The 25,426-nt window shown below is 44.6% G+C and overlaps 1 protein-coding gene across 1 annotated transcript in view; it reads left to right on the forward strand.

Annotated features, from left to right (window-relative positions):
- dok6 (docking protein 6) overlaps positions 1-25,426 on the forward strand; it is a 62,491-nt gene that overhangs the window by 12,324 nt on the left and 24,741 nt on the right. The window contains exons 2-4 of the mRNA XM_079489206.1: positions 8,151-8,270; positions 18,228-18,417; positions 21,033-21,171. Coding sequence (XP_079345332.1) covers positions 8,151-8,270; positions 18,228-18,417; positions 21,033-21,171 — 449 coding nt within the window. The remainder of the gene's footprint in view (positions 1-8,150; positions 8,271-18,227; positions 18,418-21,032; positions 21,172-25,426) is intronic.

The following is a 25,426-nucleotide window of genomic DNA, read 5'->3' on the forward strand; positions in this document are numbered from 1 at the left end:
TGCCAGGCCAGCTCAACAGTAGGCTACAGGGTCTGGTGCTGCCAGGCCAGCTCAACAGTAGGCTACAGGGTCTGGTGCTGCCAGGCCAGCTCAACAGTAGGCTACAGGGTCTGGTGCTGCCAGGCCAGCTCAACAGTAGGCTACAGGGTCTGATGCTGCCAGGCCAGCTCAACAGTAGGCTACAGGGTCTGATGCTGCCAGGCCAGCTCAACAGTAGGCTACAGGGTCTGATGCTGCCAGGCCAGCTCAACAGTATAGGCTACAGGGTCTGATGCTGCCAGGCCAGCTCAACAGTATAGGCTACAGGGTCTGATGCTGCCAGGCCAGCTCAACAGTATAGGCTACAGGGTCTGATGCTGCCAGGCCAGCTCAACAGTAGGCTACAGGGTCTGGTGCTGCCAGGCCAGCTCAACAGTAGGCTACAGGGTCTGGTGCTGCCAGGCCAGCTCAACAGTAGGCTACAGGGTCTGGTGCTGCCAGGCCAGCTCAACAGTAGGCTACAGGGTCTGGTGCTGCCAGGCCAGCTCAACAGTAGGCTACAGGGTCTGGTGCTGCCAGGCCAGCTCAACAGTAGGCTACAGGGTCTGATGCTGCCAGGCCAGCTCAACAGTAGGCTACAGGGTCTGATGCTGCCAGGCCAGCTCAACAGTAGGATACAGGGTCTGATGCTGCCAGGCCAGCTCAACAGTAGACTACAGGGTCTGGTGCTGCCAGGCCAGCTCAACAGTAGGCTACAGGGTCTGATGCTGCCAGGCCAGCTCAACAGTAGGCTACAGGGTCTGATGCTGCCAGGCCAGCTCAACAGTAGGCTACAGGGTCTGATGCTGCCAGGCCAGCTCAACAGTAGGCTACAGGGTCTGATGCTGCCAGGCCAGCTCAACAGTAGGCTACAGGGTCTGATGCTGCCAGGCCAGCTCAACAGTAGGCTACAGGGTCTGATGCTGCCAGGCCAGCTCAACAGTAGGCTACAGGGTCTGATGCTGCCAGGCCAGCTCAACAGTAGGCTACAGGGTCTGGTGCTGCCAGGCCAGCTCAACAGTAGGCTACAGGGTCTGGTGCTGCCAGGCCAGCTCAACAGTAGGCTACAGGTTCTGATGCTGCCAGGCCAGCTCAACAGTAGGCTACAGGGTCTGCAACCTTTTCCACATGAAGTCCCGTGTCTTTATTTTCTTGATAGTCGCCGTGCCATATCGACATTACGACCCTGTAAGACCCGGATACATTTCTACTTGCAAAAAAGAGATTTCAACCTTACTACTACTTTGTACTACTAGGACTTATGTTAAAAAAAAAAAAAAAAAAAAAAAAGTTTAATGAAAATGTTATGCACATTTATAATAATTATTAAAATAATAATAATAAATTAATAATTTACATTCGGTGGATATCTTTCACAATAATACATGATACATGTTCTAGACATTCTAATGATTACACAAATATATGTATTACATGCATTTTAGTTACTTTTATCAGGGTTAAAGATTAAAGGTCATAGGTCAATTTTGATTAGAAATTAGTCCAGAGATTTTGAAGTTGTGTAAATTTGTGCCTCTGAGGGGGGTATTTATATGCAAATATCATGACCAATGGCATTGCAAAACAGTGAACATGTGATGATGTTTAGGTGAAAAAAGAATAGAAAAAAATAATAATAATTAAGTGATTAATTAAAATAAAAATGTTACCGAGAAGCATCGTTGGGTCTTACCGGGTTGACACCACATCCAAATTATATATTTCCATCCGATTTTGATTGTTCATACACACATAGCAACCTTATCTTTCACATCAGCATGTATGATTTTTAGACTCAATTATTATTTTTACCACTGTCTCCCCAGTCAGAGTTCAATGAATGTGAGTTTGAATGAATGTAGAATTATGTGCAGGATGTAATTTGCATACAGATGTGAGTGGACTTAATTTAACTGTAAACTTTGTTTATATACATTTAAAAAAACAAAGTTCCTACCTGACTTCATCAGTTGTGTAAGTGATGCCAGGGTCAAACCTGTTCATGAGCCCTATAGTGGCGTCTGTAGTAATCTCCATCCTCCATACATCTGGCTAGCTGGCCAGTACTTTCCTCCCAGTATCAATGGCACAGCCCAACCTCATTATCCTGGCTGTCATCTTTTCACTCACCCTTGGATGACGTTTAGTACTCCACATAGCATTCTGGTGTAGTGCAGTGGTCAGGGATCTAGGGACGGCTCTATATGGTCCAGCATTCACAGCATATCACAGGAGAATTAACTCAGGGCTTACCGAGAAGCATCGTTGGGTCTTACCGGGTTGACACCACATCCAAATTATATATTTCCATCCGATTTTGATTGTTCATACACACATAGCAACCTTATCTTTCACATCAGCATGTATGATTTTTAGACACCATTATTATTTTTACCACCGTCTCCCCAGTCAGAGTTCAATGAATGTGAGTTTGAATGAATGTAGAATTATGTGCAGGATGTAATTTGCATACAGATGCGAGTGGACTTAATTTAACTGTAAACCTTTTTTTATATACATTTAAATTTAAAAGAAAAATCATCTCTCTCACACTTGTGCCAGTGTGCCAGTGGGTGATCACTGGCACACTGGCACTCTGCTGTGCCAATGTTGGCACCCGTGCCTAAGGTTGCCTACCCCTGGGCTACAGACTCAGAGGGAAGTTCTTTCAACATAAAATGCTGCAGTCTAGTTCAGGAGAGTAAGAAAGAGGCAATTGTCGTATATTACAGAGCCACATTACGATAAATTTAGTTGAATAACAATACGCCCTTTATCTAATCTTAGGACGGATTACACTTAAGCGTACGGCAGGGCCACTACCTCTCGTCTAACAAAGAGACATCTACTAATATTATTCCGGTACACATTATTATTCATTTTCCCAAATCTAGGCATATTCATCCCCATCAAGTCAATTTCTCTAATTAAAATACCCTACGACAAAACCATCAACATACATGCCTATTATATGTTGAATTAGACAAACACAGACACACATTTGAAATCAGATGGAAAGATATTCATCCGATATAAAGATTCTTCTGTAACGTTGCCCCTCTCGTTATCTCACGTCGACTGTTCCTTCAGCCAGCATGGCCAAATGAGGCTGTCCATGTCAACAGGTTGTATGCATGATGCAGTGTCCTGATGCACCGCACAGTTGTTGTCGAGCTGTCCTCTCTCCCAAACTGATGCAATACACTACACAATTCTCTTGAATGCTATCTTCTAGTTAGTACACCGAAGTACGGCATTGGAGAGGGCACATTTAAAACCTGTGTCACCATATGCTGCATCCAAGTGCTCTAAGATTAAAGATTTTCTGAATGCATGGCAGGGACCACCTGCAATACCCGGTGGTAGGACAAGGATGAGGCTGGCAGGGCACTGCGTCAGGCACCCAGGACTGGCACTGTGGGAGCCAACCCAAGTTGAACAACTGCATTGCATTTAAATAATGAATATAGAATATTTTACTCATTACTCACTTGGTTGAAATGGGTTGATTTAGACTAGTTACGTTTTTCTTTTCATCTAAGCTTAAAGTTGAGATGGGCACGTCACAGCTTTTTTTTTTTTTTTTTTCCTTTTTGTTACTTCACAGTCACAAAAAGCTTGTAACTCTATTCAACTAAACTGCATTTCCATCAGGCCTTACTGGGTCAGTAGGAATGTCAAGTTGACATGTTCTAAGTTTGTAAACAGAAGAACATGTTCTGTGCAATGCTGGGGTCTGCCCCACGCCGAGGGGACTCCGCCCCACACCGAGGGGACTCCGCCCCACACCGAGGGGTCTGCCCCACACCGAGGGGACTCCATACATCAACACATCTGTGTTGAAATAAATGAGAGGCCGGTTACACAACTGCAAATCAGACGGGCAACAGAAACAAGGCCAATCAATGAGAGAGAGAGAGAGAGCGAGAGAGAGAGAGAGAGAGAGAGAGAGAGAGAGGCCTACATAGAGACATTCTTTGCAACCATGCCAGTCATGAACCAATACAGCCACCTCAGCAACCACACACAAAATTAACATTTGAAATTGATGGCTGTTATAAAGCCCACAATCTCTAGCTCGAACAAAAGGAAATGGCAAGGCAAATTCAAGTGATCAAGAGCCACATACACTTATATTGTTCCCCGTTACAACTCGCATACTTTCAACGGCAGATACAACACAACATACAAACTGTAGATTCACATCAGCATTCAATTCCAGAGCCAGAAACAGTTACTGAACAAAAATTTGCCATTGGGTCCCAAAATTACGGTAATAGTACACCAGCTTGAATCATGCTAGTACACAACACAAGCAGCAGCAGCAAAGAAGCAAAAAAAACAAAGTTCCTACCTGACTTCATCAGTTGTGTAAGTGATGCCAGGGTCAGACTTTGGAACGCATGGATAGCTGGCCAGTGCTTTCTTCCCAGTATCAATGGCACAGCCCAACCTTATTCTCCTGGCTGTCATCTTCTCACTCATCCTTGGATGTTTAGTACTGCACATAGCATTCTGGTTAGCCCCGCTCGGGACCCCCCGGTTGAGCTCTTTTGAGCTCCCGTAGGGTCCCGTCCCATCGGCTTCATGCTAATTATAGAACGCAGACAGATTTAAACAAAGATTAAAAATACTTAACGGCTTCTGCGCCAAAGGAAAGTTTCATTGATGTTTCCGTTGTCTCCTATAGCTCCAATATGCTTCTTTTGGAACATGTCACTATCACACACACAGCGCAGCAAAGGGGTATGCGACGGTAAATCTGTCTGCATTCTATAATTAGCATGTAGCATGACGCCGATGGGACGGGACCCTACGGGAGCTCAAAAGAGCTCAACCGGGGGGTCCCGAGCGGGGCTACATTCTGGTGTAGTGCAGTGGTCAGGGATTTAGGGAAGGCTCTATACGGTCCAGCATTCACAGCACATCACAGGAGAATTAACTCAGGGCTGAGAAGAAACTTGGGGATCCTGGGTCATCACCCTGGCTGGTGTACTGTACCTGTGGAGCAGGTTGAGAGAGACACCATAAGCTTTGAAGTGAGCTGACCAAGAGCCACATACTGTACAGTGTAAATGGTAAATGGTGCATTTATATAGCACCTTTATCCAAGGCGCTTTACATAGATTGTGCATCAATTCACCCATTCACACACACATTCATACACCGATGGCAGCGGAAACCATGCAAGGCACCAACCAGCACATCGGGAGCAATTAGGGGTTCAGTGTCTTGCTCAAGGACACTTCGACAGTAACTCTGGGGGAGCCCGGGTTTGAACTGGCAACCTTGCGGTTACCATCCGGGCACTCTACCCCTGAACCACCACCGCCCCCACTGTACCCTGCTGGCACAACTCACTAGCAACAGCAAAGACACTAGTATATGTATACTGCATCCTTCAAGCACATTTATGTTTGTTAATTTCACTCTCCCTCCCTCTCACGCAAGCACACACACACCTAGCCGCAATTTGCAACTCTAGATTTTTTGTATAATGGGATGAATCTAGAGTTGCAATACCCTCCATTGACTCCCCACTCATCCAATTTGCGTTTGCGATCTGCTTGTCTTAAACGACGTTAAACTCACCAACATTGCAGCTGTAGGGCAAGCTTGAATTATCCTCTGTCAATCTACAAGCTCAACAAACAGCAAATTGCGGCTAACACACACCCACACACGTGCACATTAACGCTTAGCATAGGTAGCTAAATCACCTGCAGAATAAAAACAAAACAACCACGCCGTTTGTTATGAAGATGAATTAACTTCTCTTTCAAACTGTCACACCCAGACTACTCCACTCAACTTCCAACTTCCATGAGGTGTAAAGTTACATTATAAGTTGTTTGTTTCACTGTTTTTACTACAAACCATAAGGATCGTGTGTCTGTCTGTTTGTTTGTAGCAGGTGTGTGTGGAGGGGGGAGGGGGCGTGGCTACCAGAGGGATTTTAAAGAGCACTGCTTGAAGCCTGCTGCTCAGGGAGGCCCCTTTTCCACCGGTTGGGAACCGGTTCAGTTCAGAACCAGGTTTTAGTCCATGAGCCAGACCTCCAAAGTTGGAACGTTAATTATGAATTGAGTGGGCAAAACAATACCTATATTAAATTGTTTATAGGATCAATATAAGTAAATTAATATATGATAACCCTTCCACAGTATAGTAGCTTTTTCATATATTAATTTTTTGCATATTTTCATATAATGATGCCTAATTTGCACATTTACATTTTTAAGATTTGTAATACAATAAATCATTGTCTTTGTGTAAGTAATCAACTGGGGAAGTTTCATGGTGATAACAATTTAATATAGGTATGGTTTTGCACACTCAATTCATAATTAACATTCCAAATTTGGATTGTCTGGCTCATGGACTAAGAACCAAAAAAAACTGAACCGGTTCCCAACTGGTGGAAAAGGGGCCGGAGTGTCTACCAATTCACTGTAGTGTTTACTTTGTAGGGCAGGGGTTCTCAACCATTTTCATGCCGAGGTCCATTATTTATTCTGCATTCACCACCATTTGATGACATTTAGCCTCTCAGACCCAAAACTGTCCACAATTCTATGCTGTATTGATGTGGTACCACAACGTTGATCAAAATAAACATTCTTCTACATTCTCCAATTGTGTAGACTTCTTGTAACATAAGTAATGCAGATGTTTAACAATAATTTACCTCTTGAGAGTGTAAAATGAAACCCATTTCATGTTACGCTCTCAAGAGGTAAAGATCTATAAGGGTCCATTGGGTTTCATGTTACGCTCTCAAGAGGTATAGATCTCAGTGGCAGCGGTGGCCGAACGGATAGCGGCGCGGTCTAGATACCGGAAGGTTCCCAGTTCGAACCAGCCGTCCGACACGTTAAAATTACCACCGCTGAAATGCCCTTGAACAAGGCATCAACCACTACGATGAAATGTGTTCTATGAGCAGGGCCTGGCTGGAAACAAGTTCTTGAGCTTAGCCCAGATACCCTGGGTAAATATAGATTTCATTTCATTCATTTCATTTCATCATCTATAAGGGTCCATTCCCAACTCTCCATCATTTAAGCGAAATTACACGAGTGGGTGTTCTTTATGGTCATTAATGCATGCCTGCGTTGCCGTGGGAACTCCGAAAGGTATCGCAGAAGTGCATTAATGAGGATAAAGAACACCCTCGAGTGTAATATTGCAATTATACAACAGTTAACCTTAAAACTAAGATAATCACCAAAAAATGATATATTTTTAATGACAGATGTAGCCACTACGACCACAAATGTCCCAAGAAACTAGCTAGCCTAGCCACCGAGTCTGCTGCGCTCTGGGAGAAAAACACAGCTGAAATCTTTGTTTTGATTTAGGTGTTCCTTTGCGCTGGTTTAAGGAACGGCTAGAAGCTGTTTCAACCAATCAGATTGCTTCCTCGAAACGACCTGTTGTATAATTTAGTTTAACTGGGGACCACATGGAACCCCCTCAAAGACCATTGGTGGTCCCCGCACTGGTTGAACCCACTGGTCTAGAGAAGGTTTAAGAAAGCTTTACTGCAGATGCGCTGATGCTGCCAGGACAGCTCAACAGTATAGGCTGTAGAAGACATTTGTTACCAGATTTGACTGGGAGACTGCCATCGCGCAAATTCCAGCTTTTCACCAGAGGAGAAAAACATATTATAATTTTTTTTTCCAAAAATGAGTTAATAGCACAGGCAGACTCTTCACATACTAGAGTCTGAAATAAGTGTCAGAGCTGAAATCGACATGTAAATATGAAATAAATGCCCAAACATGTAGCTAGGTGTAATGTTAGAGACCACACTAACAGTGTTTTCTCAACTCGCTGTTTTCTGCAAGACATTACTCTATAAGCCATATCTCCAAAACTGGTGGGTCAAACTGAACAACCAATATGTCAATTTGAAGCTATGATTCCCTGCTTTCATATGACATGAAAAAACGAAAATTCAAAAAAATCCCTCAGTCAAATTTAGTCACATTTTTTTAATCTGATCTCAGGTCAAAATGGGTTAAGACAAGTGGTTAAAGTGCACGTGTGTATCCTATATGTGGAATATATTACGTCTCAACGTCTCTTTTGTCTTTGTGTGTGCGTGTGTGCGTGCGTGCGTGCAGAGCTGGACGCAGAGGAGTGGTGCAAGCTGCTGTGCGTGGAGTGCCTGGGCAGCCGTCTGAACGACATCAGCCTGGGCGAGCCAGACCTGTTAGCAGCGGGGGTGCAGCGGGAGCAGAATGGTGAGTGCCCAATTAGTCCCGCTGACACAGACACACACGCTCGGGGTCAATCTCTCTCTCTCTTAGCCCGCCCGCCGGGCCGCCACCGAGCACTTATAGCGGCTATGCTGTAAGCTGCAAGAGTCCCCCAGCCTGTCATGTGCAGTGGTGGACAGTACTTAGTACATTTACCGTACTTTGGCACTACTGTCATTTAGTACGTTTTTGTTTTTGTGTCTCTCTTTTTCTGTCTGTCTCTCTCTCTGTCTCTCTCTCTCTGTCTCTCTCTCTCTCTCTCTCTCTCTCTCTCTCTCTATTCAGCTATTAGTGTAGATTTTCGTCTTACGCAAATATTTAATTCCCATTGACAATGAATGGAGAATTGACGTCATATGTGGACGAGCAAATCGGTATTTTTGTCCTACACAAAATTCAATCAAATCAATTCCCATTGACAATGAATGGACAATTTTACGTCATAATGTCTGAGCAAATAGGCATAGTGTCGATGATAAGAGCGCCCCTCACTTCACACTCACACAGGTGTGATTTTTTTACAAGCTCATGACTTTCACTGCACTACATTTTCTAGGATGGGACTCTTTATAGTTTATAGGACCCAAACGTATAAAAAATATACTACGAATTAACCACTAACCACCCTAGAGTTCTAGAGGTTGGGGCTGCTCTGCAGCTCTCACACCTACGCCACGCTGCCGATCCCACTGATATGCCCCTATATGGAGATCACTGTATCTGTCTGTCCTGGTCCCTTTCACGCATTGTGAGCTTGTACTGTAGGAGGTCGTCTTTTCTTTGAATTTTCATGAAATGTTCTTATTTTTTTTTAATACACATTTTCTTTTTATGTTCCACATCTAAATACAGCAATGCTCTGATGTACTTGGTCATTTGTTCTTTTTTGAATACTTTGTGCACCACTACGCTAGTGGAGCTCTCAGAGGGCCAGCTAGAGGAGCCCAAAACTACACTGTCCAATTAAGCCCAGATAATAGGGGCCATTTTGTCGATATCTGACTTGTACGCAACAGCTACGTACACTGGTGGATGTACCTTCATGTTGAGTTATCTAAGTGTGTGTGTGTGTGTGTGTGTGTGTGTGTGTGTGTGTGTGTGTGTGTGTGTGTGTGTGTGTGTGTGTGTGTGTGTGTGCACGTGTGCGTGTGCGTGTGCGTCTGCGCCTGCGTGCGTACTTGTATTGCTGTACAGGTGAGGGCCAAAGTGTCCCCATAAGTATAGTAAAATTTGAGGACCATTTTCCTGGAAAAACAGTTTTGATTCATGGTTAAAAGAGATTTATTGAGTTACACTTAAACTTAAGAAAAGATTCAGGTTGGTGTCTAGGGGTCTATTTTGAGCTATTTTTAATGCTCTCCTAAAATATTGATGTCCTCACAAGTATAGTAATGTGTGTGTTTGCGCGCGCGCGTGTGTGTGTGTGCGCGCGCACACGTGCGTGCGTGTGTGTTGGAGGCTTGGAGCACAGGTCACAGGCTGTGCGGCTAGGGCTCTCTTCCAGGCCTAATGAGAAGTGCAGTGCATCACTGGCTTCCCTCATAATGAAGCTTGTCACAGAGATGGATGAGATTATAGCTCCTAAAGCCATGTGAAATGAATGTGCTTCCCCACATAATTCCACTAGCAGGAAATGGAACTGGGAGACGGCGAAGCAGGACGACAGGCTATCATCACAGCAGCGCCCCGTCCCTTTTCCCCTCCTCCGTGTCATTTGTAGGACTCGCCAAGGAAATAGAAAAAAGCAACAGGCGAGGACGACGGACGGTTTAACCCATTTTGGGCGGGGACCCCTTTTGGTGTTAGCATTATGTTATGCTTTAGCTATTGAAAAATAGCAGATCTACAAGCTCGTAGCGCGCCACCGAGTGGCGCGCTACGAGCTTGTAGGTCTGCTATTTAAAAAAAATCGAAGAACCACTGACATAGAAACATAGCTTTTTCAGAAAACTGTCAGGATGTAGAAGACATTTTTAGAATCTGATCTCAGGTCAAAACCCCTTTTGGTGTTAGCATTATGTTATGCTTTAGCTATTGAAAAATAGCAGATCTACAAGCTCATAGCACGCCACCAAGTGGCGCGCTACAAGCTTGTAGGTCTTTTTGAAAAATCGAAGAACGACTGACATAGAAACATAGCTTTTTCAGAAAACTGTCAGGATGTAGAAGACATTTATAGAATCGTTCCCAGGTCAAAATGGGTTAAAGTTATAAAAAAAAGAGGGGGCGAGTAATTGAAAATAATCTGTGGCAGAGGATGTGCCTCTCTTCTGTTCCATTGTAACGTTTAGTGTGCGATTGTTTTCTCCAGCACAATAGGGTCACAAATAGGGTGTTGCACAAAACGATTGTCAGTCGCTTTCGAGACGCCATGTGAGCTTGTAGATATGTTTTTTTTTTCTTCTTCTTTTATTTTGTTGCAACAACAAAAGAAAGCCTAATAGCCTATTAGGACATTATGGGCCACAAGGTATACTGTGGATTTTACACTGGCTAAGAGGCGTAAGCCCATAGGAAGCCCTATCTAAATATGGCAATTCAGTATTTAAGTCCGACGTCATTTTGTAGTGCTACGTTACGTCCGGGTCCAAGTGGCACCAGCTCCGTCCGCATCTCATTCTAAATAGAATATCTAAACGCGTGAATCTTTTTACAATGACGTTATTTTTCAGAAAGGAAGCCATTGAGGGATAAAATGGGTCTTAATGCTTCCAACTCGAGTAGAATTATTAATGTTTTGTACAAGTCTCTATGACAAAACAAAATGATGTGGAGTCAATAAAGACTATTATTATCATTATTATTGAAGGTGGTAACAGTCCATTTGCTCAGTAAAATATTTCGGGGGCATATTTAGAATGTTTGCAGGCTTGAGTATGTCTAGTAATCTAGTTTGCATTAATGAGGATTTAGTTGACACAATTAAATAAAATGGCGATAGTATCCAGTGTGGGGCAGACGGCCTGTCACAGCCAGATTTGGGAGAGCAGCAGCTTTGTTGTTGCGAGGAAAGCGGTAAAATGAGACTTTCATGGTTGTTTTCGTCTCAGATTTAGTCCGACGGAGCATCACAGTATAACTCTATGGGGACACAAAAGCAACACAAAAGTAGGACCCGGAAGTATCTCTGGAGGGGGCGCTCACGTCACGGCTAAAATACTGAATAGTTGCGGACAGCCATTCTGGGGGCTTGGTGACTGCCAGCACAAACCAGGAAGTTGCTGTGCAATTGAATGGAAGGTACCAAGTGCACTGATCGTTAAATGTTGTGGTATCTGCCACGTACGTACACAGGCCTAATGGGGGTGCCATATGAAAAACTAAATCTTGAACGGTAATATATCCATCGAACTTGAGGGTTGAATATTGTAAACAAGATGTTGGAGCGGTGATACTGATATACGTGCGGCAGGTGTGATTGTATTGAGTATGTTTACATTTGAACTCTGTGTGGGTTTGAATCCACCATGGTGCATGTGGCTTCGACGAGAATCTATACCGACAAAATTGGCCTGTGTTTGGGGGAGGGAAGCCAGGCGGGGAGGATGATAATTGTCATTGCATGTGGCCTGGGCGGGAAGAGTAGGACGAAGGCCCTATGTCCTCCCGGTGGGGGCTCCTCACTGGCAGGTGATCAATAGAGCGTCGCAGTCCCGCCCCCTACCATGGACCAGGAAATGAATCCCAATGCATTTACAAAGAAGAAAAACAACAAAAAAAGTGTTGTAACCTGCCGTTTTTTTCTTCTTTCTAATTATTTGTTCGGCCCAAAAAATTGTGTTTGTTGTCATGATTTGTCACGACTCGAGTTGGCTTTGTCCGCGGCGTAAACGTCTTTAAATAAATACTTTCTGAAATGTCTATGAGGAAAATGAACAGAGAATCATTTCCTGGTCCAGGGTAGGGGGCGGGACTGCGACGCTCTATTGGCCTACCGACTAAATCGGGGAGAAAAGGGTCTATAAAGATCCTGCAAGTCAGTTTTCAGCAAATGGCGTCGAGTGCGTGTCGCGGTGACATTCTTTGGACGGCGCCGTTCGTTCCTTTGTCGCCCTGAGCGAGACGAGTGGCTCAGACGCTGCTCACGTTTCAATTAGTAATCCTCCCCAAAACGTAAGAATAGATCAGAGTTATTACCAATAATTAGATCAGAGTTGGTTTGAACTGCTCCTAAAAATAGAGCTTCCAAGGGATGACATCATAGCCATCTCCTCTCATCTGCCCACTGTAGACGCATGGCTTATTTTGAATCATTAGGCATAATTACTAATATACATTATGGAGACCCCTCTATCCTCTCTCATTCTCTCTCTGTCTCTAATATACATTATGGAGACCCCTCTATCCTCTCTCATTCTCCCTCTGTCTCTCTGTCTCTACTAATATACATTATGGAGACCCCTCTATCCTCTCTCATTCTCCCTCTGTCTCTCTGTCTCTACTAATATACATTATGGAGACCCCTCTATCCTCTCTCATTCTCCCTCTGTCTCTCTGCGCTCTACTAATATACATTATGGAGACCCCTCTATCCTCTCTCATCCTCTCTCTGTCTCTACTAATATACATTATGGAGACCCCTCTATCCTCTCTCATCCTCTCTCTGTCTCTACTAATATACATTATGGAGACCCCTCTATCCTCTCTCATCCTCTCTCTGTCTCTACTAATATACATTATGGAGACCCCTCTATCCTCTCATTCTCTCTCTGTCTCTACTAATATACATTATGGAGACCCCTCTATCCTCTCATTCTCTCTCTGTCTCTACTAATATACATTATGGAGACCCCTCTATCCTCTCTCATTCTCTCTCTGTCTCTACTAATATACATTATGGAGACCCCTCTATCCTCTCTCATTCTCTCTCTGTCTCTACTAATATACATTATGGAGACCCCTCTATCCTCTCTCATTCTCTCTCTGTCTCTACTAATATACATTATGGAGACCCCTCTATCCTCTCATTCTCTCTCTGTCTCTACTAATATACATTATGGAGACCCCTCTATCCTCTCATTCTCTCTCTGTCTCTACTAATATACATTATGGAGACCCCTCTATCCTCTCATTCTCTCTCTGTCTCTACTAATATACATTATGGAGACCCCTCTATCCTCTCATTCTCTCTCTGTCTCTACTAATATACATTATGGAGACCCCTCTATCCTCTCTCATTCTCTCTCTGTCTCTACTAATATACATTATGGAGACCCCTCTATCCTCTCATTCTCTCTCTGTCTCTACTAATATACATTATGGAGACCCCTCTATCCTCTCTCATTCTCTCTCTGTCTCTACTAATATACATTATGGAGACCCCTCTATCCTCTCTCATTCTCTCTCTGTCTCTACTAATATACATTATGGAGACCCCTCTATCCTCTCATTCTCTCTCTGTCTCTACTAATATACATTATGGAGACCCCTCTATCCTCTCATTCTCTCTCTGTCTCTACTAATATACATTATGGAGACCCCTCTATCCTCTCATTCTCTCTCTGTCTCTACTAATATACATTATGGAGACCCCTCTATCCTCTCTCATTCTCTCTCTGTCTCTACTAATATACATTATGGAGACCCCTCTATCCTCTCATTCTCTCTCTGTCTCTACTAATATACATTATGGAGACCCCTCTATCCTCTCTCATTCTCTCTCTGTCTCTACTAATATACATTATGGAGACCCCTCTATCCTCTCATTCTCTCTCTGTCTCTACTAATATACATTATGGAGACCCCTCTATCCTCTCTCATTCTCTCTCTGTCTCTACTAATATACATTATGGAGACCCCTCTATCCTCTCTCATTCTCTCTCTGTCTCTACTAATATACATTATGGAGACCCCTCTATCCTCTCATTCTCTCTCTGTCTCTACTAATATACATTATGGAGACCCCTCTATCCTCTCTCATTCTCCCTCTGTCTCTCTGTCTCTACTAATATACATTATGGAGACCCCTCTATCCTCTCATTCTCTCTCTGTCTCTCTGTGCTCTTTTAACCACTTGAACCCCAGCGTCACTATTCTGGAGGCAAGTTTACATGGTTTTGGTCTGGGGCCACCGGGCCAGGACCCTGGGTGGGGCCAGGACCCTGGGTGGGGCCAGGACCCTGGGTGGACAAGAGGACAGGGGCCAGGACCCTGGGTGGACAAGAGGGGCCAGGACCCTGGGTGGACAAGAGGACACCAAAGGCCTGAGTCAAATCTGTGTGCACAAATAATTATTGACATTGTTAACATCACATGAGATAAGTAATGAGTGGCGGACATATTTACCAGGAATACGAGACTGCTCGCCCCTTTACCAACTCGCCCCCACGATTTTTTTAAATGTAGTTAACAGTTAATTTAGTATTTCATCATGTATACAGATTTATTTGATTGCATAGTAGTCGATCTCTATACTCTGTAAAGTTTAGAAAGAACAACATGTCACAGAGACGGTGACTGCTAAGTTAATTTATGACCTTCTAGCAGTTCATTTTGTTTTATTAATCACATTTCTTCCATGTAGCCCATGTTTTGTAATGGCATCATCATGCTATTATGCCCCTGGATATACAGAGTGAACTTAACAATGATAAATTAATATGATAATACCTTTTAAATAATCACAAACATGAATTATGTTTGTTATTTACAGCTAGGTAGAGTAGTGGGGCGAGATGGAAAAGGGGCGAGCGGACCTGTTACCTTTACCAGTCCTAGGGAGATATTTCTAATTTGGTCTGATGCAATTAACCACTTAATTAACCCTCTTTTCTTTCTGTAATTCTGCTGTTGTTTCCTCCTACACTCTTTGCCAGAACGTGATGTGTTGTGAGGTTGTAGATCGGCTATTTCTGGCAAATGTTCCCCTCAGAATAGGGTACAACCTCTGGGGAGAGCAGAGGAATCCAGAGAGCAATAAGTTCCATTCCTTCTGGTTAATCAGGACCTTACATAACCCTGTTTAGGATGAGCAGCGGGTCGCCTCCAAAAACTATTGGATTTAGATGTCTCCTGACTTTCTTATTGCTTCTTTTGTCTCCCTCGAACCGCCTTTTCGTCAAATAGGCTGTCCGTTTTATCTTTGCAATTTGTGAAATTTCATGCATATGCAAGCTGGCAGGGGTGATAATTTCCAGTTCTGAGTGCAAACACAGTCGACTGAAATAACTTCTGTACGGATCCATGGAGAAGTTATGGTCTGGTAACAAAGAATGACAGGATTCTGAAAAGCGACCATAGCCAATTTGACATTCATGACAGCACTATAATTTGTCTACTATATCTGGGTATGGTAAACACTTGAGGTGATCTTGAGGTAATGTCACTATTGAGTATACTGGTATATTAGACCAGGGGTTCTCAATGTTTTTGGCCGGGGACCCCCGGAAATGCTTTGGCAATGTCTCGGGACCCCCGTCCCGCCCCCTCCCGACCCCCAATATAAATTGACTGCTACAATAACCTTAAACCATTTTGGGCGGGAACCCCTTTTGGTGTTTTAAGCATTGTTATAATTTAGCTATTGAAAAATAGCAGATCTACAAGCTCATAGCGCGCCACCGAGTGGCGCGCTACGAGCTTGTAGGTCTGCTATTTTTTTTAAATCGTGAAAATAAAAATTAAAGAAAAATCTTTTTTTTTAATAATTTGGGGACCCCCTAAAATAATTTGGCGACCCCCCGAGGGGTCGCGACCCACGGGTTGAGAACCCCTGTACTATATATGGGTATGGTAAACACTTCAGATCATCAGATATTGAGGTAATGTCACTATTGAGTATACTGGTATATTAGACAATCCTACCCTATTACAGGTCTATTCTGTGTTAGTGTTATAGGAACACCTTTCTGTATACAGCTATATCAGCTCTTACAATCGCATTATGCAAACTTTGTGCTAACCCATTTGTAATATGCCACAATCAAAACATGGAAATATATTCACATTTTTATATTCATTTCAGTCTCGCTTTGGAGTGACAATCTAAAAATAATCTTCAGCCGCAAAATGCACTTCCTCTGTCACCGACCGTGTCTCTTCTGCCTTGTTTTGGTCCCTTTTATCATCAGCCCTGATAACAACAAACAACAATAACCCATTTTGACCTGAGATCAGATTCTAAAAATGTCTTCTACATCCTGACAGTTTTCTGAAAAAGCTGTGTTTCTATGTCAGTCGTTCTTCGATTTTTCAAAAATAGCAGACCTACAAGCTCGTAGCGCGCCACTCGGTGGCGCGCTATGAGCTTGTAGATCTGCTATTTTTCAATAGCTAAAGCATAACATAATGCTAACAACCAAAAGGGGTTCCCGCCCAAAATGGGATAACCCTGTCTGTCTGTGTCTGTCCGGTGTGGTTTCCGAGCATTTGCTTTGTTATCATCATCTCCCCCCGATGATAACGACAAGATGAACCGTCCGTGTGTTGTGTCTCTTATGCTTCCAGAGCGCTTCAACGTGTACCTGATGCCCACCCCTAACCTGTGTTGTGTCTTTGAATGCTTCCAGAGCACTTCAACGTGTACCTGATGCCCACCCCGAACCTGTGTTGTGTCTCTAATGCTTCCAGAGCGCTTCAACGTGTACCTGATGCCCACCCCTAACCTGTGTGTGTGTCTTGACTGCTTCCAGAGCGCTTCAACGTGTACCTGATGCCCACCCCTAACCTGTGTGTGTGTCTCGAATGCTTCCAGAGCGCTTCAACGTGTACCTGATGCCCACCCCTAACCTGTGTGTGTGTTTTGAATGCTTCCAGAGTGCTTCAACGTGTACCTGATGCCCACCCCTAACCTGTGTTGTGTCTTTGAATGCTTCCAGAGTGCTTCAACGTGTACCTGATGCCCACCCCTAACCTGTGTGTGTGTCTCTTATGCTTCCAGAGCGCTTCAACGTGTACCTGATGCCCACCCCTAACCTGTGTGTGTGTCTCGAATGCTTCCAGAGCGCTTCAACGTGTACCTGATGCCCACCCCGAACCTGTGTGTGTGTCTCGAATGCTTCCAGAGCGCTTCAACGTGTACCTGATGCCCACCCCTAACCTGTGTGTGTGTCTCTTAAATGCTTCCAGAGCGCTTCAACGTGTAGCTGATGCCCACCCCTAACCTGTGTGTGTGTCTCTTAAATGCTTCCAGAGCGCTTCAACGTGTACCTGATGCCCACCCCTAACCTGTGTGTGTGTCTCTTAAATGCTTCCAGAGCGCTTCAACGTGTACCTGATGCCCACCCCTAACCTGTGTGTGTGTCTCTTAAATGCTTCCAGAGCGCTTCAACGTGTACCTGATGCCCACCCCTAACCTGTGTTGTGTCTTCAATGCTTCCAGAGCGCTTCAACGTGTACCTGATGCCCACCCCTAACCTGTGTGTGTGTCTCTAATGCTTCCAGAGCGCTTCAACGTGTACCTGATGCCCACCCCTAACCTGTGTGTGTGTCTCTTATGCTTCCAGAGCGCTTCAACGTGTACCTGATGCCCACCCCTAACCTGTGTGTGTGTCTCTAATGCTTCCAGAGCGCTTCAACGTGTGCCTGATGCCCACCCCTAACCTGTGTGCTGTGTCTCTTATGCTTCCAGAGCGCTTCAATGTGTACCTGATGCCCACCCCTAACCTGTGTGTGTGTCTTGAATGCTTCCAGAGCGCTTCAACGTGTACCTGATGCCCACCCCTAACCGTGTGTTGTGTCTCTAATGCTTCCAGAGCGCTTCAACGTGTACCTGATGCCCACCCCTAACCGTGTGTTGTGTCTCTAATGCTTCCAGAGCGCTTCAACGTGTACCTGATGCCCACCCCTAACCTGTGTGTGTGTCTTATATGCTTCCAGAGCGCTTCAACGTGTACCTGATGCCCACCCCTAACCTGTGTGTTGTGTCTCTAATGCTTCCAGAGCGCTTCAACGTGTACCTGATGCCCACCCCTAACCTGTGTGTTGTGTCTCTAATGCTTCCAGAGCGCTTCAACGTGTACCTGATGCCCACCCCGAACCTGGACATCTACGGGGAGTGCACCATGCAGATCACACACGAGAACATCTACCTGTGGGACATCCACAACGCACGCGTCAAGCTGGTCATGTGGCCACTGAGCTCCCTGCGCCGATACGGACGAGACTCCACCTGGTTCACGTTTGAGTCCGGAAGGTACAGTAGGTGTGTGTGGTTGTGTGTGTTTCTGTGTGCATGCATACAGTACAGTACATACAGTATTACAGTAAATACAGTACATGGAGTGGTTCCCAAACTTTATCGTGTTAACCCATTTTGACCTGAGATCAGATTCTAAAAATGTCTTCTACATCCTGACAGTTTTCTGAAAAAGCTATGTTTCTATGTCAGTCGTTCTTCGATTTTTCAAAAACAGCAGATCTACAAGCTCGTAGCGCGCCACTCGGTGCCACTTATAGATCTGCTATTTTTCAATAGCTAAAGCATAACATAATGCTAACTCCAAAAGGGGTTCCCGCCCAGAATGGGTTAAGGACCCCCAAATCAACATTTATTAGGCCACGGACCCCCCATTTGAAAACATATGCCAGTGACCCCCGATAAGGGAGGATTTTTTCGGCTCCAGCAGTGATTCCTAAAGATATTAATTTCAAGGACCCCCCAGTTTCACACGCATTATTCCACGGATCCCTGATTTAATGGCATTTCTATCTCTGGTACCCCAATTTATATTGTAAAACCACTGTTAATTTAACTCTGAGAGTGTACAAATGGAACCAAATGGACCCACTAGGGTCCATTTGGTTCCATTTGTACACTCTCTGAGTTACAGACCCATAAGGGTCCATTTGGTTACAAATTATCATTTAGCTGGGTCTCCTGGAACTCCCTCAAGTACCCCTGGGGGTCCCCGGACCCCACTTTTGGAACCAATGGAGTGGTGGCAAGAGGGAAACAACTTTGGGAAACAAATGTCAAAGGGGACGGGGGGGCCTGGGGGACGGGGGGACGGGGGGACAGGAACACCTTTACAAAGCAACTTTGAAATGCCACAACATCCCAGGATATCAGGATATAGTCACACAGTCAGGTTCAGGTTCAGGTTCATTTATTTGTTTGTCCCCGTGGGGCGATTTGGTTTACAGCAAGGCATAACACAGGCAGGTAACATGAAACACAAAAACACAGTAAAAAGGCACATAGTACACATAGAACAATAAAACAGGATGGCAGTTCAGTCCTCGAGGCAATGAAGTATGTGGCAGGTGTCTATTTGTGAATATGCCTGTGTGTGTGTGTTACCAAGATGGCCGCAGCACCAGGAGGGGGTGGGGCGGAGGTGAGCGGGCGGGGTCGACATATGCCCTTACTGGGCTGCATTCAAGACACTTGACTTGTGTCTGACACCTGACTTGTGTCTGAACACAGCTTTGATGGATGTGTTCTGCCCCCCTCCCCCCCATCAAACAAAATGTTTGGTCAAACCATATGGGCTCCCATTGGAAATGCATTGGAGCGGACATTAAACACAGACACAAGACAAGACACAAGACGGGTGTCTTGAATGTGTGAACGCAGCCCAGTAAGGCCATATGTGACCAGATTTGACTGAGAGACTGCCATCGCGCAAACTCCAGCTTTTCACCAGAGGAGAGTTAATCGTTTACCCGCCAGGAACATAGGAATTTTAAAACGTAGAATCTTGTAGCCTGCCACAAACGGAAAAGCCGTTTTAACAGCGATGTATTCATTAATGCATGTTTTAATACGATCGTATCGAAATCTACCGTCCGTTCGCTTTGTTATGCTTCTGACACAATGGGCGCGGCCATTTTGAAAATGCGCGCGCATCCACTTACATTGCCGGCTCTGGTTTCAGACGGCTTTATCTCACAGAAGCGACATTGCAGAGGACGCTTTGTCCCAGACAAGCGTTTTCAACGGCCTGTAGCAGGCGCTGTGATACTCGCGGTCCACTTTTTCCACCACCGACCGAGAGAACGAGCACACAGCTTCGTCAACACACACGGAATGGTTTCATAGTAAAATGCGATACGGATATTTGGCTCTTCAAAGTAAGTGTCACGCGTGATTAAACCATGGCAATACGCAATCGAGGGATTAATTAATGGCGGCAGGCTAAGAGTTAATAGCACAGGCAGACTCTTCACATACTAGAGCATGTCTGAAATACGTGTCAGAGCTGGAATAAATATGAAATAAATGCTTAAACATGTAGCTAGGTGTAATGTTAGAGACCACAGAAGTGAACCTTTCAAGCCTGTTTCTCCAAAACTGGTCGGTCAAACTGAACAACCAATATCTCTATTTGAAGCTAAGATTCCCTGCTTTCATATGACATGAAAATCCAATGGCAGTCCCTCAGTCAAATTTAGTCACATATGTCAACCCCACCCGCTCACCTCCGCCCCACCCCCTCCTGGTGCTGCGGCCATCTTGGAAACTAAACACACTATAAACAAGTGTAGAAGAATAGTCTTGCCTGTCATCTCTCCTAATCGTACAAACATCAATACAGCATGGAATTGTGGACAAAATCTTATCCAACAATGACATTCTTCTTCTTCGTTGGGTCTGAGAGGCTAAATGTCATCAAATGGTGGTCCGTGGCTCAAATGCCGGAAAAATAATGGGCCTTGACATGAAACACTTTGAAAACCACTGACTGTCTAAACAATATACTATCAAAAAATTTATCTGTACATTGAAACTATAGAATACCAAGTACACAATGAACCTATCATCTGTCTAAATGACATGCTATCTCTCACTCTCTCTCTCTGGCTCAGGATGTGTGACACAGGCGAGGGTCTGTTCACGTTCCAGACGAGGGAAGGAGAGATGATCTACCAGCGGGTCCACGCTGCCACGCTGTCCATCGCCCAGCAACATGAGAGGATGCTGGAGGAGATGGAGAAGAGCTCCCAGGTACAGTACCGCATGCATGAACTGTCCATCGCCCAGCAACATGAGAGGATGCTGGAGGAGATGGAGAAGAGCTCCCAGGTACAGTACCGCATGCATGAACTGTCCATCGCCCAGCAACATGAGAGGATGCTGGAGGAGATGGAGAAGAGCTCCCAGGTACAGTACCGCATGCATGTCCATCGCCCAGCAACATGAGAGGATGCTGGAGGAGATGGAGAAGAGCTCCCAGGTACAGTACCGCATGCATGTCCATCGCCCAGCAACATGAGAGGATGCTGGAGGAGATGGAGAAGAGCTCCCAGGTACAGTACCGCATGCATGTCCATCGCCCAGCAACATGAGAGGATGCTGGAGGAGATGGAGAAGAGCTCCCAGGTACAGTACCGCATGCATGTCCATCGCCCAGCAACATGAGAGGATGCTGGAGGAGATGGAGAAGAGCTCCCAGGTACAGTACCGCATGCATGAACTGTCCATCGCCCAGCAACATGAGAGGATGCTGGAGGAGATGGAGAAGAGCTCCCAGGTACAGTACCGCATGCATGAACTGTCCATCGCCCAGCAACATGAGAGGATGCTGGAGGAGATGGAGAAGAGCTCCCAGGTACAGTACCGCATGCATGAACTGCCACGCTGTCCATCGCCCAGCAACACGAGAGGATGCTGGAGGAGATGGAGAAGAGCTCCCAGGTATAGCCGATTCGCCCGGAAATCAACCGATAATTCCCAGTAGGTTACTTATTACGCCGATCTTATCTAGCCGATCGGCTCGTCTGGAGCCTACTGGCTGCGATTGGCGTTGATGACACGTTAACCGATCTTATCTATTCAGGTCTACTGAGCCTACTGAAAATGACAAGCCTCCTCATACCCTCCCCTAAACTTAACCGCAAGCATGTCGCAGCGCGGTCCTAATATTGACGCATGTTCGCCAACCTTAATCCTGTCGTTTTTGTTTTTTTTTGGCGGCAGGCATGCCCATACTCGTCGGACGTCGAAATTTAGAAAATGTCTTTTCAAATTTCTCAGATTTGAAAGCACTATATTTCTAAAACTATGAAACATTTCAAAGATTTATTTTCAGGCAAACATGTCCACCGTAAGATGAACCTAAATAGGTTTGAATGGGGTTTCTAGGTGTAAGTATGTAGGACTAGTAGCATGCCAAAGTTTGTGCTATTGCCATTGAGAATGCATTGGGCGTTTAAGTTAAATACGGGGGGGACATATTTTGACAGCAGAAACTGCCTGTCATAATTTCTCCCTATTCCAAAGCCCCCCCAGGTACATTATATATTTAAACTATTTTCAGCAATGGTACACTTATTTTTTCAGTGGGTAGATCTTGTTGAGCTGGTCATTTTGAAAGTAGATCTCACGTTATAAATGTGTGGGCACCCCTGTTCTAAACCGTCGCCGCCAACACAACCAGCACCAAATGGACGTTTTCTCGCAGACCAAAAAGAAAACACAAAACCGTTGCTTGGATCAAACAAAATAATAATTCAATTCAAATGAACAATCAAGATTTCTAAATACAAATGTTAATGTTCAAACTCTGAAAGGCAACATATTCCCTTGTTATCACCCAGTATGTCTTTTTTTTCTTTCAATACTCTTCACACATTTATGTGGCAGTGTCACAAATCTTTGTAACATTCTGCTATGCTTTTCAACTTGATTTCTACTCCTTGAATTGGCAGTAGCAGAGGCAGAGTAACATTGGGCAAAGGGTGTGACATTTTTGTTTAATTTTACATTTCTTTCTTATTTCTTTTTGCGTTTTACCCAGTTTAGTCGTTATTTCAATGAATTTCTCCTGTGCGTTGTCACTGCTGCTGGCTCACCTGTCAGTGAGGAGCCCCCATCGGGAGGACGTGGAGCCTCCATCTTACTCCTCCCGGCCAAACACTCCCTGACTTGGTCCCCCCCACAGCACGTAGGATTACGTGCAATGACAAATATCTACCCTCCCTGGCTGGCTTCCCTCCCCCAAACACGGACCAATAAACAAAACCGAATGCACCACGGTGGATTCAAACCCCCAGACTCCGTGGTGGTGGTGGTGGTGGGCAGATACTTTTAGCCTGGCTAATAAGCTAGACCGAATCAGCCGTTGGCAAAAAAAAATTGCCTGTCGGCGGATTACGGTCTGGAGAGGCTCAATTGTACGCCCATTTCCTACACCAGAGAACTGGTGTGGCCAATCGGGACACGGTATGCAATATGGGCGGGCTTTGGTACATTGATGTTCAATGCTTGAGACCTTTGACTGACAGTAGCTCTAACCAATTGCGTCAAAGAGAAAATGTTTGAACCCGCCCCCCCGGGAAACAAGATCCATACACAGCATCTCCAGACTCAAATACCACACGACATTGATTTGAGTCTGGCTAAGATACTTTACCACTGCGCCAGCCGAGCGCCCGTTACTAAAGCCTTTCAATGATGATGTAATGACCAAAGAAATACCATAAAACGTTCTTTAACACTATAGAACATATGTCTAATTTCATTATCAAGTTAAGCGCAGCAGTCTCTTGTCTAGTTTGAATAGGAAACGAGTAATTTGCATTTGATCGCAATCTACTGCGTTGTTGGAGCACGCATGTAGAATCCCACCATAATTTTGAGAGAATGATGAATAAAATTAAACCCTCTTAAATCTCTCTTGAATCATGAGAAATCACTCGTCGTTTTAAAACCACTTGACATTCCATCGTTGTGTGTTGTAGATGTTTGCATTTGTTGCCGTAGTGTTGAATTGGCTTAACCCATTCTGGGCGGGAACCCCTTTTGGTGTTTTAAGCATTATGTTATACTTTAGCTATTGAAAAATAGCAGATCTACAAGCTCATTGCTTGTAGGTTTGCTATTTTTGAAAAGTCGTGAAAATGCGGCGCAAATCTTTGAATATATATTCTTTCAGAGCGAACGTTTTTATGTCAAATCTTTGCTTCTGGGGAGGTCCCTGGAACAACATATTTTCAGATGAGGGTCGGCGGCCAAATACATATAATTCTAGGGGTCCTTGACATTAAATAGTTTGATAACCACTGATATAGAAACATGGGTTTTTCAGAAAACTGTCAGGATTTAGAAGAAATGTGTAGAATCGTTCCCAGATCAAAATGGCTTAACTACAAACACACTGCCTCTGTGGAGACTCAGACAGCCAGGCTGCAGCTCTGTATGCTGCTATGTTCTCTAGGGTGTTTTATCTGTGTAAAAAAAGCCATGGTTCTGGGTCACAGCACACGGCCTGTCGCTGTCCATCAACAGTGGTGCTGAAACATTCGCAAATCGATGCATGTAGAGTGACTTGTGCTGTCCTTGGTTTGTCCATTTCGTCACGAGGGGCAAACCGTTTTCTTTTTCTTGTGTGAACTTCAGACAAGTTTACTTGGCTCAATAAGTAACGATTCGTCTTTTATGACGGAACATCAGAACGCGCCTCGGAGAGCACTCTCTGTGTATGTGTGCCTCAGTGGTGTGTTAATATAACCCATTTTGGGCGGGAACCCCTTTTGGTGTTAGCATTATGTTATGCTTTAGCTATTGAAAAATAGCAGATCTACAAGCTCATAGCGCGCCACCAAGTGGCGCGCTACGAGCTTGTAGGTCTGCTATTTTTGAAAAATCGAAGAACCACTGACATAGAAACATAGATTTTTCAGAAAACTGTCAGGATGTAGAAGACATTTTTAGAATCTGATCTCAGGTCAAAATGGGTTAACTTGCACACAGTACTGTTGTTAAATTATTATTAGCACTTTACAAGTGGGATCATTAGAAATTATGTGTGGTGATTCTGTGTGCCCCTCATGAAAGTCTAATGCAGCTCCTATTTATTTATATTGGTGCTGACTGTACTTAATGTAGCTCAAAGAATGTGGAACTAGTTAGACACACAAACATATGGAAGAACTAAACATATGGAAGAACTAAACTAAAGAAACTAACTAAAGAAAAACTAAGATAAGCACGAGTTTGCTAGTAGGCTACTCTACTACAGTCGCTTCCAGTGAGCACACTAATTAAACTCAATGAACGAATTAGACTCCACAGAAAGCTTTGATTTAGGCCAGTTAGACCCTCACTGCTGCTACTGTGTCCAGCATTGCTTTTCAGAAATCAGTGAACATGTACAATATAAATCATATGCAAGATGTTCTGAGGGCACGCACGCACGCACGCACGCACGCACGCACGCACGCACGCACGCACGCACGCACGCACTCTCACACACACACAC

The sequence above is a fragment of the Electrona antarctica genome (genome assembly GCF_951216825.1).
Source record: "Electrona antarctica genome assembly, chromosome: 20".
In the NCBI taxonomy this organism is placed as follows: domain Eukaryota; kingdom Metazoa; phylum Chordata; class Actinopteri; order Myctophiformes; family Myctophidae; genus Electrona; species Electrona antarctica.